Source organism: Ptychodera flava, chromosome 19 (genome assembly GCF_041260155.1).
Source record: "Ptychodera flava strain L36383 chromosome 19, AS_Pfla_20210202, whole genome shotgun sequence".
Taxonomy (NCBI): Eukaryota; Metazoa; Hemichordata; class Enteropneusta; family Ptychoderidae; genus Ptychodera; species Ptychodera flava.
In genome coordinates this window covers 11,725,554-11,742,965 of record NC_091946.1, presented here as the reverse complement: position 1 = coordinate 11,742,965, position 17,412 = coordinate 11,725,554, and the positions used below count along the sequence as shown (strand labels likewise).

Here is a 17,412-nt window from a genome sequence, read left to right as displayed (position 1 = left end):
CCTTAGTAATTAATTTTAATTAATGTTTCACCATGCTTTGGAGAGCAGAACAAGAACCACAAAAAACATTCAAAGTTACTGGCTGTCACACTTGATTCAAGTTACCACAATATACAATGATCTTGCATGACTTGAGAACACTTTTCCGTTTTTCAAGATATAACGTGAAACTAACAAAGTATTTTGACAAAAATATTACTTTTTTATTAAAATTTCAAAATCATGTTATAAAATCATATCTTTTGTTTACAGAGTCTTCTTACATTCAGTATACATGTACATCATTCATGAACATAGATTGTACTGGGTAGTGTCATAATGTATAATGCAGCTTTTTTAAAGCATTTAGTAGGCAGGGTGACATGACCATGACTGCAAGCATCAGGGGAAAAAAAGTATATGCTTTCTGTAGTTCATTTGCTGGAAAGAAGCTTTTGCCTGAAGAGAAGTGTGATGACTCACTTAGTGTAAAACTGAATCTGATGTCAAATAAGGTGGAGAGCATATTTAGTAGCTTTTAAAGTTCTGAATGTCTTGTTATATTTTACATGATCCACTGATAGTCACGGTCAAACATTGCTTTGGGAATCAAAATGTCTAAAAATGTTTAGACGGTGCTTCTAATTGTTCACCAGCTACCCTCTTGGTAGCCATACAAAGGAACCGCACATACCGGTAGTTGCCCTAGTGATACGGCTGTGTTCCTAAACCCTGGAACAAAAAGTCATGTTCATGTCCAAAAATACACTGCTATTTGTGAATGACTAGTAGAACAATGCAAATATCACTTCTCTTTCCAAGCCCTGCTAGAATTATAATTTCCAACTATTGAACTCTTCATAGTCCAAACAAGGGGAGAAGCTGACAAATTTCTTTATGTAAATCCCTCCTTTGAAATTTAAATTTATCACTGGCAATTCTTTTCAACAAGTGTATGATCTTTAGCAGCGTAGCAATCTGGTTAAATTTGCCATTCCACTCGTATGATAGTCCAGTACCTACTTATTCACTAGTTTGATAAAGAATATATGGTGGCATTACAAACTAGAATGCAAAACCAGGAGACTTGCTTTGGCACTTGCTTTGACCATCAAATACTGAGGAATTTGCTAACCAACAGTACAGGGAATGTGCTGGGGATGGGAATTTAAAATCTTAGGGAAGTCAAAAAATGCAAAAATATTTGTTCATCAAAATCCTGAACACTCTACTTTTGAGATGTCACAGTCCATCCCATACTCATTTATGATTGTGTAACACAAGATACCAAACTATGCAATCAGATACACAAGGCCATCATCATCATGGATGACAGAGACGCTTTCCTTATCAACAAGTTGATGTATTACATAAATGATAACATAAAATACAAAACCTGGATATTTTTTTTTGTTGCCGACTGCTCAATGTTGATTTATTAATAGACAATCTGACAAAAGACTATCTGATCAGATAGCATCTGCTTAAGCCCAACAAAGAAGTAGACAACATGCAAGGTATACTCTATTAGCCTTTCTTCATGTGAGCGTACTGGCCTCCCAGTCAATATTAGGGCACCCTCTTGTGGCCAATACAAAAATTTATAGCCCTGTGAAGAGGTGGGAAGGTTCCACTGGGATCAGGAACCAGTACATGATTTAGTCATTCAACTGAAAGTTACAATTCAGATTTGGTACAATCAGTGGTTTCCCTGCACTGTAGTTTTTAAAGAAATGGAAGTGGACAACGAAGGGATCATAAGTCACTATGCATACCACCACCATGAACTTCACCGCATTTGTCCAATTGCTGCATTAATCTTAGCTGCTGGATGCAAGCATGTCTGGGACAGAAACTTGTACTACAGCTCATATCGTTGCATAACATATTTAGAATTTTTGTCATAGCGTACATGCTATGAAAACATATTTACTATATGCATGCTGTACTGATGTGTGTGTGTAGCTCACAAGGCACGCAGAGCGATGATTGGCAGCAAACTATTACACGGGTTGAGTACCTCTCACTGCATGTTTTGCAGTATTTCAAAAAAAGCTGCAAAGCGTCTATCATTGAATTGCTGTTTAGCATTGTCAGTCTTCAGCATGTATTAAAGTCTTCACATCTGAAGCTAATCAAGCAGTGCAAGCATTAGCCTTGACAATTTTATGGCCAACTTCAGTTCACAGAGTTGCATTGACTGCTGTTAAGCCTGTCACCGCTACTAAATGTGTACAGGTCCAACTTTGAGATTGAAAACAATCAGGCTACACCAAATTTTGATGATGAAAAGGTTACGCCGTCAGGTGAAAAACTGCCAACATGCAACGTCCTTGGTTTACAACACAGACCGAGTAGTCCACTGATGTCACAATCATTGATGGTGGGAACACGCTTTGGCAAGTTCATCAAGTCGGCACTTGGCATGATCCAGTCTGTGTATTGCCATTCTAGTGTCCTTCTGTGCTGAATAACTGGACCCTTCATGGGGATGTCCCGTAGAGACCTGAGTCAGATAATTGATCTGTTTGGATAGTCCGCTTTCCACCATTTCCAAGGACTTGAGAAACTGTTTTGTGTGGTGTTCAACTATTTTCTCATTGGGCTTATCCTTCGACAACTCCTGTAAAGACTGGCCTGCAAAGAATGAAAAGAGTGTGTTATGGAAAAGGCAAGCTCACGTCACTTGACCAAATGTAATAATTAAAAGTATGAAGAGGAAATTTAAGGACAATTAAACATCAACTTTTGACAACATCCTCACAAAAAGAAACTTTCTTAATGACCAAGCTGAACTTCATCCAATACCCGCAAATGTTTGTGCCTTCTTTTCTTCCTTATTAAGGACATAGAGTTATAAAAACTTCTGATTAATCAAAATTACACACATACTGGTATTCATTTACAAAGTGGGCCAAAATTGGAAGAGATGTGCAGAAGTTAGTCAGCATTGTGCGGTGTATAACTATAAGCAACATATTGCTTGCTCCACTATTATTTTCACGTCTAAACCTATCAGATCACTGTATTTTCCCTATCAATATATCGGCATGTTATAATTGATGTTATTGACTACAACAACATTGTTCAGAAAATACTGTTCCCTATCAATATATCGGCATGTTATAATTGATGTTATTGACTACAACAACATTGTTCAGAAAATACTGTTCACATATTGGTTTACATGAACTATGCTACAGAGATCTTTTGGAGGCACGATAAGTGAAATTAAAATGTGATTTGTTAATGAGAAAAGAATTCATAAATCAATATCCTTTCCCTCGGATGACCTTTAAAACTCATTTATCCCTTATCATGCTGAGCCTATTGCTGCTTATCTGCCAAGTCACTGAAAAATAGTGTTAAGATAATATGCACCTTGAAAATGAAAGACAACTTTTGCTAAAAATTTCCTTAGGAACATTTCTACCATTCTCTTCCAAATCTGGGGTAAGTATGCAAATGTTGTTGCAATGGAAACGAATTACGGCAAATTTATTTATTTGAAATTCAAAATGGCCGCCACTCCTGGATTAGCTCTGTTCCAAAATTAAATTAATTTATGATTCAGTGTTCTCCACAAATAAAAAAATTAAGTGGGTGGCTAATTTGCATAATCATTTGCATAATATTAACATAATCATTTGCATAATATTAACATATAGTTTGTGTTCACCAAAAATGACAAACCAGGGTACTCATGGAGCAGAGCCCCTCCACTGATTTTTTCAAAATTCAGTACATCCTCACTAAGTTGCATAAGCTCCTACCCTTGTTTAACTCAAATAAAGAAAGGTTAGGAGAGTAAAATATACTGTTAAAGTTGGTAAAACTGCTCAGATCAAAGAAACTATTAAAAGATGTAAAACAAGCGACCTAGCGGCCGATATAGCTCCGCTGTGTTTACAAATGTATGTAGAGAATAACTATTTTTGAGACATGTTGATGAAGAAGGGTGGAAATCTTTGATAGCTCGATGCAGTGGCCAGAAAAAAGTGGCTAAAATAAGCTGCAAAAATACGCAATTGAAGATTTCATCATACTTTGAATGTATCACATAGGATCATCCCTCAGAACATGTCAACCAAAGCTATCTGATGAGTAGTTTTTGAGAATAAATTTTTCTGACAAAAATGGCAACAATTGCCCCCAAAAATAAAAATTGCAGATTTCATCATAATTTCAAAAGATTAAATTTAGTTCATCTATAGAAACCTGTATACCAAATTTCAAAGCTGTTAGACAAGTACTTTTTGAGAAACACATTTTTTGACCAAAATAGGAAAAATTGCCCCAAAAATTCAAAATTGCAGATTTCATCATTATTTCAATAAATATCATTTAGTTCATCTATGGAAACCTGTATACCAAATTTCAAAGCTATCAGATGAGTAGTTTTGAATATACACATTTTTTGACCAAAAATGGCAAAAATTGCCCCAAAAATACAAAATTACAGATTTCATCAGAAATTCAATATATATTACTTAGCTCATCTGTAGAAACCTGTATACCAAATTTCAAAGCTATCAGACCAGTACTTTTTGAGAAACACATGTTTTGACCAAAAATGGCAAAAATTGCCCCAAAATTACAAAATTGCAGATTTCATCATAATTTCAATAATTATCATTTAGTTCATCTGTAGGAACCTGTACACCAAATTTCAAAGCTATCGGATGAGTAGTTTTGGAAATACACATTTTTTGACCAAAACTGGTAAAAATTGCCCCAAAATTACAAAATTGCAGATTTCATCAGAAATTCAATACATATTACTTAGTTCATCGATAGAAAACTGTATACCAAATTTCAAAACTATCAGACCAGTACTTTTTGAGAAATAAATTTTTTGACCAAAAATGGCAAAAAATGCCTTAAAAATGCAAATTTGCATATTTCTGCACAATTTGAACAAATCTGAAATAGATCATCCCTAGGGACCTATGTACCAAATATCAAAGCTATCTGACTGGCAGTTTTGAAGAAGAAGATTTTTAAAGATTTTTTTACCAGAAATGACAAAAATTGCCTTAAAAATACAAATATGCAAATTTCGCCACGATTTGAATAAATCTGACTGAAGGCACCCTAAGCAAACTGCATATCAAATTTCAAAGCAATCGGACAAGCGGTTTCAGAGAAGAAGATTTTTTTACCAAAAACACCAAAAAATGCCCCAAAAATACAAATATGCAAATTTCACCACGATTTGAACAAACTGAAGTGAGGTCACCTTAAGTGAACTGCATATAAAATTTCAAAGCAATTGGACTTGCGGTTTCAGAGGAGAAGGCAATTGTTGACGGACGACGACGGACGACGACGACGACGACGGACGACGACGGACGACGACGGAAAATCAACCTATTTGATAAGCTCCGCGTCGCTGACAGCGGAGCTAACAATGAGATATCGAAGTTCCCTCGACAGCATCGCTAGGAAAAAACTACGTTTGTCAGTACGTTTATCGGTTTATCAGGGTTCTCTGACAATGCGCACCCCCGGTACCAAAATAGAAGAGTCCCACTCTGATGTCATATCCGCCATTGTTTACGGTATATTTTCATTCACGCACGCGATCTGGGATTTTATTCTCTTCACATGCATTTCCATTTGTTTAAAGCAATTAACGCTCCATCTGTTAAGAGTTTTTACCGCTGACTATAACAATTTTCATTGCTATGTTGCTGTTTTCACAAGATACTGACCGTTCGATCTTGGAAAGTTGAGTTGCTTTTACATGCAGCATCCATGGTGCAGCCAACGCATGCCGGTGCAGTGACAGACAGTTCCGTAAGCTATGCTACGCTGTTGGTCGGCGGCATACATGTCTTCGTTCCACGTTTACTTTTTATTCAAGGCGTGAGTCAAACAGAAATTTCACCAAATTGCCACTTCTGTATCTAGGGAATGTGTAATCAGTTTGATTTCAAAATATTTCGTCAATTAAGAGCAGAAATCGTCGCTGACTATTGCTGTCTTTTGACTATGGTTTTATATCAATTTTTCTGTCCTTTACAATTTCTTTGGATGGGTCGGTGGAGTCAAGGGTTGAACGATAGCGTCGCGGGCCGCGACGCTGTTTTGGGCTGGGAGAACCCTGAATTTGAGGGTGTTAAAAGAAGTGTACTTTCTTGGGGGGAAAAATTCGGCAGAATCAATCGAGACAACACTTAGATCTTGATGCGACCGCACAGTTTATTGTGTCACCGTCCGGGTGGCGGGACGGTGATTGTGTGAATGGGTTGACAAGCTGGTCGAGCTTCTCTTGCGATCTTTCTTCCGCTATGGTCGTCGTGACATATCTTGACGAGGTATTAAAATGACAAATTCACACATTCAACAACAGCCTTATTGATTTAAATTAACACCTTATTGAAATTAAATGCAGAAACAAACAAAAGCACGGCATAAAAACATTGCCGTGAACCAAACCCACCACCCCAGAACAAAGGCTGACGGTGGGTTTCAAAAGCATGGGCGGCCGAAAATTAAACTGGGCGGCGTAGATTTTATCTGGGCGGCCGTGAAATAAAGTGGGCGCACCGCCCACTTAAAAGGTGCCGTGGAGAACACTGTGATTGTCAAAAAAATGTAAAGGTAAAAACTATGATTTACTCAAAGGGCTTCAAAATGAGCAACACAAACAGTAGATCAGAATAGTATTGCAAGAATTTAACGGTTCGAATATCTGTCTCCAGGATGGATTCTACTTGGTATGATATGTTATGGCAGGTTTACTATTTTTGTAGTAAGGAAAAATGTTTTCAGTATCTATGTTTCAAAGGGCCTTCAAGTTCAAATGTTTAAGTCTTTGTCTAAATACTGGTGTTAACCAACTTGACCGGATGATGACACATGAACTTGGCAGGATACAGTTTAAGGTTAAGGCTGTCGAAAAATCCACTCTCTTGTCACATACTAAACTAGTCATTTCGTACCGTACCAAGTCAATGAGATGCATTACCCTAAAGTTACAGCATGACAAAGACATTTACAACAGACTGACCACATTCACTGTGCCTAGCAGTACTAACTTTTTTTAGTTCCTGCATAAAATTCCACGGGTAATTATTATTCTATCTTGCAAGGTACAAGCCACTCTACCTGTCTGCAATGTCTCATTTGAGATCAATATTTATGACTATGGTTGACAGTGTGTATGACATTTGAAAAGTGCCCTATTACAGATTGATTGAATATTGCTCTAAGGCCCTTCACAGACTTGGGAAGATTTTATCATCCACAGGACATAATGTCTGTGATGTAATTCACAAGCATGTATCAGCATGTACATTCATATCTAGATAATGCATGATTTATTGCCAATGAATATCCCTCACTGATAATGAACTGTTTTAAGTAGATTTACATACTTACACAACAGTTATTGATACACTCTAAATGAATACATTCATTCAGGAAATCAAGCATCAGATCTTGTACAGTTATTTTTGGGCAAGACATATTGTCATTGTAAAACATCATGGTTGTGAATCAGCTGAAATTTTATTTCCATAAAAGCATGTGATCTGGGTAATAATTTATTTTAATTCAGTTAGTAAAAAGTGTAAATAACATTTTCATGATAATAGTGCTAATGGGAAATGAAATAGGTAAAGACAGTTTGGGTGAAGAAGGGGTCAAATCATTTTCTTGACTGTCTCATTCTTGTCTAATTTTATATGGATTCTCTACTAAACAAGTTTCTCTACCATGTACAAGTCATCCAGGAGATTGCCATCTAGATAGAACATCAAAAGTAAGAGTCACTCATATTTTTGTACTGATATTTTCATACTGCATGGCTACATTGTTGTCAGTTATGAATATGATCACCTACGGGTAAATTTCACATGATTTATATGCTTGAACAAAGGTGAAGCAAATTCAGCTTTTGATGTATATTCACAATTCACCAGTTTTGTGTCTTTTCAATCACTATCACTGCAAGATTTTGCCAAGTGAACTTTGGTTGCGTGAATTTTGTTATCAAGCATGTTTTTGATCCATAGCATCTCTAAAATCATTACAAATTCAAATTTCTAAAGAAATTATGTTAAATGTAATTGATATTTCAAATCACATGGAAAACGAGGGAGGAATGTTTGAACTTCAATTTAATCAAGTCTTAGAATTACGTTTCAACAAACATTTACCTGACAGATTTGATCTGTAAAGTTCTCACAGAAGTGGGATTACAAAATGTAAGGGCAAAACAATTGTAACATAACTTTCTTCGAAGTGCAAAAAATCCAAGGCTCTGACTCACATTAATGTCTGTACTTTTAACCTGAATTTCTGCAAATCTATGCTTGGCTACACCCACACAAAAGAGAATTGAGTTTCTGAGCCAGACAAATAATTAAATGACAATGAATGGATGAGCATATATTATTGGTAAATGCGAATCAAGTCAACTGAAAGGATTAGGTGGAATACAGAAGCCCTACACCTGGCAAACTTAAGCCACTTCCATCCATTTGTCTGTACACGTGTCCACAAACCGAACTCTACTGAAAACTATGAAGAAGTCAAAAAGTCTTGTGACCAACCAATGAATAAGTAGAATGGGTCCTTCTCCACACAGAGATCAGTACTGCAGACAAACATGGTTGCACATGTTGTATCAAGCCTAAAGGTCAATAGATAAACCTTTTGACATCCAACATAATGATAATTCCTATTTGTAAGGCAACAGTTACTGCTACTAAGGTGCACCACACACTTTAATACTGTACATCCATTCACCTTCGTAAAATATGTCACTACGGATGTAATTTTTTTGGTATAAAAGTATGCAATTTGAGACAAAGGAAGTTACAATGCATAACGCTCTGAATCTGAAAGCTTAGAATTTTTAGTGTACATATCAAAAAATACTTAGCTTATGATACTGAGACCTTTTCAATGCTCTCTATGGTCTTTTGTTTTGAAAGAGCTGAAATTTATGATTTTTTGGGGCTATAAACATCAAAGTCAAACTTCTAACGAAATTTGCAAAAACAAAAAAAATTTAACTATGCATATGAAAGTTGATCTTGTTTTGTTGGTGTCCTCCATGTAAGACAAAAATTGGGAAAGTTCCTGGCATTGCTGGTTTGTTTTAATGGCTATACAATTGAGGATGAGGCTGGTAGTGTTAGACTATCACTCATCACACAAAAAAATTGCAAGATGTTCACTGTAGGCAAAACTTCTCAAAAACAGTTCTGACAGCAAGCATGGTTATAAAAATCCCAACTATATAAACAGCTTATTGCATATGCTAGTGATGTCTTTATCATATTAAAATCACTTTGACATTTAGAATTTCTGAAACTATTCAAAACAGTGAGTATGAAGAGATTCTTATATTAGGCAGTTTTTACCATCTTTCATCGCTTTTGGATCAAACATCTCAATATTTAATCCTGAATAATTACAAAGGTTATGTTACTGTATTTAAATATCTTGGTATACATATTTAAGAAGAAACACTGGAGAAATTAAAATCATTAAAATCATAAATCACATTTGCCCTAACTTTTAAACCCTTTGAGTGCCAAAGTCAATTTTTGTTGCTTTTATAAAATAAAAACTCCAATTTTTTCAGATATTCCCCTAAAATTTTAATCGACACGACACAATGAAAAGTGATGTCCATTTGGTCCAAAATTATCAAACAATTACTGGACAACATACAATTGGGTAAAATTGTTGCACTAAAATTTTGGTGGGAAAACTATCACACAGAAAGACATAAAAACAGCTTCCATGCTTCTAGCCTGCAAAAGGTGGGAATCTGCAGCTTTGCGTAACTCCTGAAGTGAATACCAAAAGCAGCCTATTGTTCCACTCACTCGGAAATTGTTGAACACAAGGTCAGAGGTCAACTTCTGACAACGTGTGACACAGCCAACAGCAACCATTCATATAAATTTGTAACAATTTGATAATCTGGCGCACTGTGAACATAAAAATACAACGAACCGTTTTATCACCCTATATTTTTCTAACAATTTCTGTTAACACTCAGAAAAATTTTACGCAACATACCTGCACTGCGAAGTATAATAGCGATTTCTTTTTCAATATTTTCAAGTTGCTGTAAACGTTCAGTCACCCCCGACAAAGTCGCCATCTTGGAAAGCTTCGCCACATCTGGGTCACCTGATACGGGACACACAAAAAAGGATTAAATGCGGTTATTTTCCTCGACTCGCAATAAATGAACCGTAGTTTTATGTCTGACAATATAAGTACCTTGCGATAAAAAGAATACGTTTCCCTTTGAACGGCAAATGTCGATTAAGTCGGAGTCATCGCGCGAAGCCATACCATCTCACAGTTTGGCGTTCTTGTCGGTGAATGTTGTCAAAAGGCCACGAGTGACATTAAGTGATTAGATTATGGTGAAACGAGTAAAGGGGTGGTACGTTGCTCCTCATTTGTAATATTGGAATTCTGGTCGCATTTAAGGATATGATATGACCGAGATATGAAAAAATATTAATACCAATTTCTGAAAAATACGGATATTACTAAATAACGATATTCACGTACGTAATATATCTCTCTTTTCTTATTATATTCGAATCGAGCTTGTTCCCTCCCCATATAGTAATGGTTTCTGCAAGAGGGATATTTATAGTAAGCCAATCAGCTAAAGCGTTTTATATTGTCGTTGGAGTGCGGGCTGGTTCAGTGACAACTAGCCAATCATGATACGGTTAATAAAAGGTCTCTGAATTATGCTACATCGTTCAAAAAATCGGAAGTGCTTCCGAGTCCTGAGAAGCCGTCTCGACAAGGCTAGCATTTTTTGTGAACAAATTTGGACAGAGTCGTAGGGGATACGACACCATAGGTAAGATATATGAACACTGTGTTTTTATTCACTACATCTACAAATTTTCGTCCGTTTTCGTGTACCACTTCTCGAAGAAATTGCTTTCAAAAAATTACTGTGTCCATAGCCACAGCTGGCCGTCCAGTTTTGTGGTGTACCCTGTGTCGAATGTTTAGAATTTCTGTGCCTATATTTGGCCACTTCTTTGAAATATTGTGAGTCTTTGAGGATCAGTATACGTTTCGCTATTTACGACGATTTTCCAGAATACACTGTTGGAAAAGATCGATTTTGGTGTTGCTATTTGTCCTACGAAGGCGCGCCAGCGGCGGAAGACGTGTACGCTATATCTGTGCGGTCAGTGAAGCCTGTGTGCAGAACACTCGGCTGGGACGCGCCATGAAGCTTGGTCCCGAACATGAAACGCTAGGTTCCCTCAACACGTTAAAATACAGTGTTACTTGTTCTCTTTCAGTAATTTACTCAACAAGTCGACCGTAAATTACCAAATTAACAAAATTTATGACACAATACGCTCGAAAATCGCCGTTTTTGTGTGTTTACTATTGTCTGCATACGTAATAAGCGGAATGTAAAAACCCTGAATATATTATGCAAATAGGCAATTTTTATAACCTTTGGCCTCAAGTAACGTAAATGGCATGAAAACAAGCCTGTCAAACGCGTTATCTTTACAATACGCCCATTTTGTGAAATACAGTGCAGCACGTCGTAAGGGGTTGGCACAAACCGCATACTCTATCAAAACATTTAGCTAAATTTTGATCACTCACGGATGGATGGTTTGCGCGTTTGTGGTTTTCGTTCCCGTATGTCTTATTCGGGTCGTTGTGCTGTCCTTCTGTTGATCGTACACCATAGAATTTAGAAAAAAAAATTCATCTTAACCTATCCGCTCACTCCTGTCTACTACATGAAATAATAATTAGCCCTTTAATGTTGAAAGTCACCTTTTGAAGTTGTCTTGCTCAATTGGAGGGTCTATGTCTTTCTTCATCATGAAATCCCCTCGCAAAATCGCCCAAATACGAAAATGATTGCAGGGCAATGATATGTTCTGAGATTTTCAAGATATACCCAGCGTTTGTCCATCAGTATTGTGGATATTTGTCTCTTTGAGATGCAAAATAAGTCATGTCATCGTTGTCCTCATCTGTTTTGACTTTATCAAACATTGTAAAATTAACAACAATAGCTTCAAAAGAGAGATTTTATCCCCTTAAGTGTTTTAGGCCCTTGTCAAGCAGTGTGCCCTCTAACAAAAGAGATTTCAGGGAAACTTTTTAGACGGTTGAAAAATTTGTGAAATTTTATTGAATCACAATATATAATTTTCTATTCAACTGAAAAATTTTCTTGAGTCACAGAGAATATTCATGAGTCACGGCCCGCCAAATACGCCTAGAGGGCACACTGTGTAAAGATATGTTGACACAATTGCAACATTTGGATATGTGCTGAAAACAGGTTTCCTGGGGGCCTTTTGCTAGTACTCAACCCTTATGTCTATCGCCAATGACTCCCTAGATCAATGGTGATTTATATGAAACAACATTGGTATCAACTAATCTCTACTACTGCCAAATTTTATTTTTAATTTTATTTTTTGAAATTTTGTATGTCATGAGTGTCGCCAAATTCATACAAAAAAGTTATATCTATTGAAAAGTTATTATAAAATATAAACTGTACATAATAAGAATCTTAGTAATAGTAATTCTGTAAACTCTAGATATTGAAAAGTACAAGGAAATAAGCCTGAGAATGCTATGTGAAATTAATGTCATGTTAATTTTATGCACAAAAGTCTATAAGCACCGTCAGCCTTGCTTGATGGTCTATTCTGCAGTATCTTGTAACAGCGTCGATATTTTTGCAATAAAAGTTGAAATGCCAAGTAAGTCACCGACTTCCATTTATTTTCTGCTGAGGCATAATCCAAATAAAGAATTTACAATTACGTGTACCGTTGTGGAACACTGCATTTTATAGCAATTATAGCAAGATGAAATAATTGAAATTCCAGAGCTTCCAGAACTCTGTTGCATTACTTTGTGCATACTACCAGTACCATAAAACAAATTTGCATCATTCTGGATTAGCCTGTTTTGCCCATTCCCCTATATAACTTATAGATTTCCAACTTTCCCTCACAAAACAAAAGGCTGATACCTCTGTTTCTTTATACAAGATTTTAACAAGTCTCTTGTTTCTATATTTAAGGTGCATTGCATCAGAATGAGCAGCCATGGATTCCAACCAGGAAGTGGCGGAAACGGCGAAGAGAGGCAGGGAGAAGGTCAAAGGCCAGTCCAACAACAAGAGGAGGCTAAAGCAGAATCTGTTGTGAGACCCACAACCCAGCAGCCTCCGCCAGCACCCCCTCAACCTCCCCATCCCCCACCAGCACAGCTTCCCCCAGCACAGCCTGTGCTACGACCCCCAGGACAACCAGTTCTTCCCTCAGTCATGCATTCACAGCCACCAACAGAAACAGTCAAACCGTATGGAGACACACTGGCAAAGGTAACAAGCCTCACAGATAGCAGTTTTTATTTACAGTGTACATTTATATTTACCATATTCATCTCATTATATTCTTTTATACAAAATGTAAAATCCATTTAAATTAGTTATTTGCCGGTCATTTTTTAAAAATTGACAGAAAGAACTTGACCGATTTTCTATCATGATAAGGTTGTTAAATCAGTGATGCAAAAGTTGTCCAGTAGAGGAAATAGATTGTCACAGACTTGACTATACGAAAACTATATGAGCAATACTGCTTTCTTTCCTGCAGGTGTTGCAGCAAAAGACACCAACGAGACCACTGGCGCCTGCACCAGCTTCATCTATAAGCACTGTGCCAAAAATCACTCAAGGGCATGTCACGGTGATGGAGACTGGCCTCTCATCTCTCCCTGGCTTACAAGGGCAACAGGTGACAACTATCACCACGGCATTGGCTCTGCCGACACCAATCCAGGTTCCCGCAACGGCGATGATGAAGAGTATCCAGGCGTCTTCAGCCCAGGTGCCAAATCACCCCTATCAATCTCATGTTCCAAGAGGTAAGTCCTGGCTGTCTCATTGCACCACCCACACACCAGACATACCTGATTTGTATTTACCTATCCCATAGAGATGAGATGAAACATTTTTCTCATATTCAAACTAAAACACTTTAAGAGGTGTAAAGAAATACCAGGTGTTTATTTTAATCTCTTTAACACTTTATAAACATATGTTATGAAAGATTACCATAATGTTTCACTGAGATAATCTTTCTCAAGGCCCCTTCTTCTTCTGATTATCATATTTAAAAAATCCTTCCATAATTTTTAAAAATAAAAGATGAGCACAACAAAATTTATCCAGAGAGTAACATTTTTTGCCGGATTTTATGCAAGTTAGAATAGATGGTAGAATATTTACCCTGTTCACCCCAATTTCCTATAGACAGGTCTACACCTACTGTTGATGGGTTTTGGTGAAACCATGGGTTTGGGTGAAACCATGTTGATGAAAGGGGTGAACCATCATAGACCTTTCATGGCTCATATCTCTTCCTTTGTAAACACAAATGATCTATGGTGAAATACTGCTCATGCCTAATGTAAAAAAGTTATTGCTTATGGAAAAGTATAATTATGCTTGATTATGTTAGAAAGAAATGACAAGTATTTGGATGTTTTCTGTTGGGAATCTAATGTCACAATGAGCAACATTGATAATTTTTTCTGAAAAAGTATGATGTAAAAAACCTGCCAATATGGCAGTCTAAAGAGTTTGCTACACTGGAGGTTTTTCCACAAGGTGATTTTGAAGGGTTGGCCACCCCCCCACCCCTCTGGGTTTGTTTCCGTTATCCATTCATATGTTAATTGTAGAGAAATATCTTTTTCACAACAAATGCATATGCAAATTATGTATTATTATGTAAATTGTTGCCCCTCAGAACTTGAAGGCTGTTAAGAGCACTGCACTGTACTTCGCTGCTTTGCAATAAAATTTAGTCACATTCCATGCTATTTCCAGACTCTTTTTCCAAATTTGCAAGGAAGCTCTGTAAAATTCCTCTTGCGTTTATCATCCTGCTGTCTTCTTTCTGCTGTGTTGACAAAAGGGTTATTTGTGTGAAAGAACATTATTGTTGGATGTAATTTCTCTAAAAACAATCCTGCACTGAAGTTAAACTGGGTAGTGGTTGAAAGCTGTGATCCTGGAGGTTGATCTTAACATGTCATTGTCAACAAAAAAAGAAAACTTGATATTTCAGTCATGCACTGATGACTCAACAAGTGTAAAACAGAATAAACCAGCCGTAAAGCATGGAAGATTGAAGTCTGAAAGTTTCATTTACTGAATTTAACCACTACAGGGCTTGTGAATTTGAATGGTACTCTTAGAAATTAATTCTACAGATTAATTTTGAACATTTTGTGTTTGTTCATTTACCAATTAAACACTCCTGAACCCTTTTCATGGCAATCCCTCACAAAAGTGATTGCATTTTATCATCCATAAAAAACAAACAATTACAGGTATAATTGAGATGAAATTTACAAAGGTGGTACAGGGTAGCAGAAAAAGGAGACTCAGTGCTGCAGAGGAGTTGGTGGCAATGAAATGAAATATGACTTTTCTGAGGTGGTTTCTGCTGCTGTCACCCCCTGTATTCTTCAAGTGCTCTAGCCAGCATAAATAACACTGCACTGATGGCAAAGGCTTGACAATGTATCCTATAAAACGCTGCAAAAAGATCTCAAAATCCTGAAGAAAATGGCCATTTTGCCGTTCCACTGTATGTCCTCAGAAGTCATATTAATGAATGTCTTGCATAGTATCGCATCTTCGGATGAACTGACCAAACATCCCCTCCTCTATGAATAACTTGCTATGAATCTCTTTCACTACATCTTTAAAGGATTAGTAGCTGTAACTTTTGACAATTTTTACACTAGTTTCATCTTCAACAAATGTCAATATGACATTTATTGGCATTTAATAATTTAATGTCAGTTTCTTGTCCTACATCCCAAAGCATGTTGAGATACACAGTGTTAAGCTTGTCAACTCAGCCTATGCATGTGTAAACTGCATTGTTATTGTTGATGAGTGAATTCTGGTCCGGACTAGAATTCTAATATAAGCAATAAGTTACAGTACATTTTACAAGCTAAATAACCAGCATTTCAAAATGCTTTTTGGAGAAGAACAAGAACCGGCACACAAAAGAGAAATAGTGAAAAATTTATCAAAAGTTCAAACTACTGGTCCTTTAATACCATGAAATCACTCACTAATTTTTCTATTTCAAGGCAGTGTATGCCTGAGGCCTCAAAATAGAGAGTGTTAAGATTTTCCTCAAACTTTCCTCGAAAAAACTCAAGCATTCAATTTCGTAATCATGATTAAAATACAGGGGTCACCATGCACATTCTCAGACCAGAGAAACTGGAAAAATTTTTTTCTTCAATTTTTATTAAAGAAAGACATATAAAATATAATTCACTTCACGCGTTTAAACGATAATCCAAACAAGCAGCAAATGAAATAGAACTGAAAATAAACCTGACTCAGAAATTATATCAAGAACAATAAAGCATTATTTGCATATGGAAAATTAATACCATCATTGTGAAATATTTAACTATTATGCAGCAGGGGTACCAGTAGTATCACTTCAGCTCTAATTTATAAAAAGGTTCTAATATCTCACTCTAGCCATATTGTCATCTTAAAATTGTTCATTAAATCTTCAATATAATTTCATTTTGCAGTACTGAAACAGAACAATGCCTCTTCTGGTAGTGTCATAATAGCTCGGTGATAATTACAATAAACTGTAAAAAGGAAAGATTATTGTCCCTACTCTTTACTAGCTATTCAAGAGGTGACTTTGCATTCATAATTTTCTGCAAAATAAGACTATCCAGAATTCTGTCATCCCCTTGAAATATAGCTTCCTTAGTTTTAGCCTGCTTTGCTGCCTTCCCTGCTGTCTAACTTGCCCCTTATAAACTATTATGGGATAAAAAACCTATTATGGGATTTAAAAAAACTATTATGGGATATAAAAAAAAAAACTATTATGGGATAGGTACCGTTTCTGGTGCAGTCCAGTGCAATGTTAATGTCCATGTAGTAGTTGCTGGCTGAAGTAAATGGTCACATACTGGCTAGTGTAATACTCAATATAATGAGATGCTTTCACTTACATTACAGTGGTTAATCTCACCTTGCTACCTTCACTCCAGGGTCTTCAATCCCCAGCTAAAAGCACCCAGAGTAAGTCCTTTCCTTTCTGTCCTAAGAGTAAAAAACTCCTGGAGCTAGCAACTTTAGTAGGTTCTCTTGGGGTAGACAAAGCTAGCCAGCCACTGTATAAGTTTTACTAAATATTATCACAGTTTTTTTTTTACTGTTGCAGGAGATAATAGGTAATGTTATTCACTGACTTTTCATTGCCTAGCCTTTCCCCCAAATTTCTTTTATTTTTTGCAAACATACATATATTGTCATCATTTGCACTGTTCACTTAAACAATCATCTTGCCTTTTTTTTTACGACAT

General features: G+C 36.5%; 2 protein-coding genes across 19 annotated transcripts in view; one reads left to right on the top strand and one right to left on the bottom strand.

Annotated features, from left to right (window-relative positions):
* Positions 1-181: 181 nt before the first annotated feature.
* Positions 182-10,385, bottom strand: LOC139118575 (mediator of RNA polymerase II transcription subunit 11-like). The gene is made up of 3 exons (XM_070681957.1): positions 10,231-10,385; positions 10,024-10,137; positions 182-2,616 (listed from the first exon to the last, which is right to left on the bottom strand). Exons 1-3 carry the CDS (start codon positions 10,301-10,303, stop codon positions 2,354-2,356), a joined length of 450 nt encoding a protein of 149 aa, XP_070538058.1. The 5' UTR covers positions 10,304-10,385; the 3' UTR covers positions 182-2,353.
* A 257-nt stretch (positions 10,386-10,642) lies between these two features.
* The window catches only part of LOC139118571 (histone deacetylase complex subunit SAP130-like), a 28,125-nt gene continuing 21,355 nt past the window's right edge, over positions 10,643-17,412 (top strand). For 9 of the 18 annotated variants that reach the window (XM_070681949.1, XM_070681941.1, XM_070681940.1 and 6 more), the window contains exons 1-4: positions 10,696-10,834; positions 13,061-13,363; positions 13,638-13,908; positions 17,066-17,128. In XM_070681949.1, the coding sequence (XP_070538050.1) occupies positions 13,076-13,363; positions 13,638-13,908; positions 17,066-17,128 (622 nt within the window). In that variant the 5' untranslated portion in view covers positions 10,696-10,834; positions 13,061-13,075. Of the gene's footprint in view, positions 10,835-13,060; positions 13,364-13,637; positions 13,909-17,065; positions 17,129-17,412 lie in introns of all 18 variants that reach the window. The other 9 variants (XM_070681952.1, XM_070681951.1, XM_070681947.1 and 6 more) reach the window with 2 other exon arrangements.

What these genes read in the sequence shown, in the direction of transcription:
- LOC139118575 (XM_070681957.1), bottom strand. Translation starts at nt 10,303, where the DNA reads ATGGCTTCGCGCGATGACTCCGACTTAATCGACATTTGCCGTTCAAAG. An exon ending in CGTATTCTTTTTATCGCAAG is followed by an intron (nt 10,138 to 10,230) that starts GTACTTATATTG and finishes GTCCCGTATCAG; the next exon opens with GTGACCCAGATGTGGCGAAG. An exon ending in TATTATACTTCGCAGTGCAG is followed by an intron (nt 2,617 to 10,023) that starts GTATGTTGCGTA and finishes CATTCTTTGCAG; the next exon opens with GCCAGTCTTTACAGGAGTTG.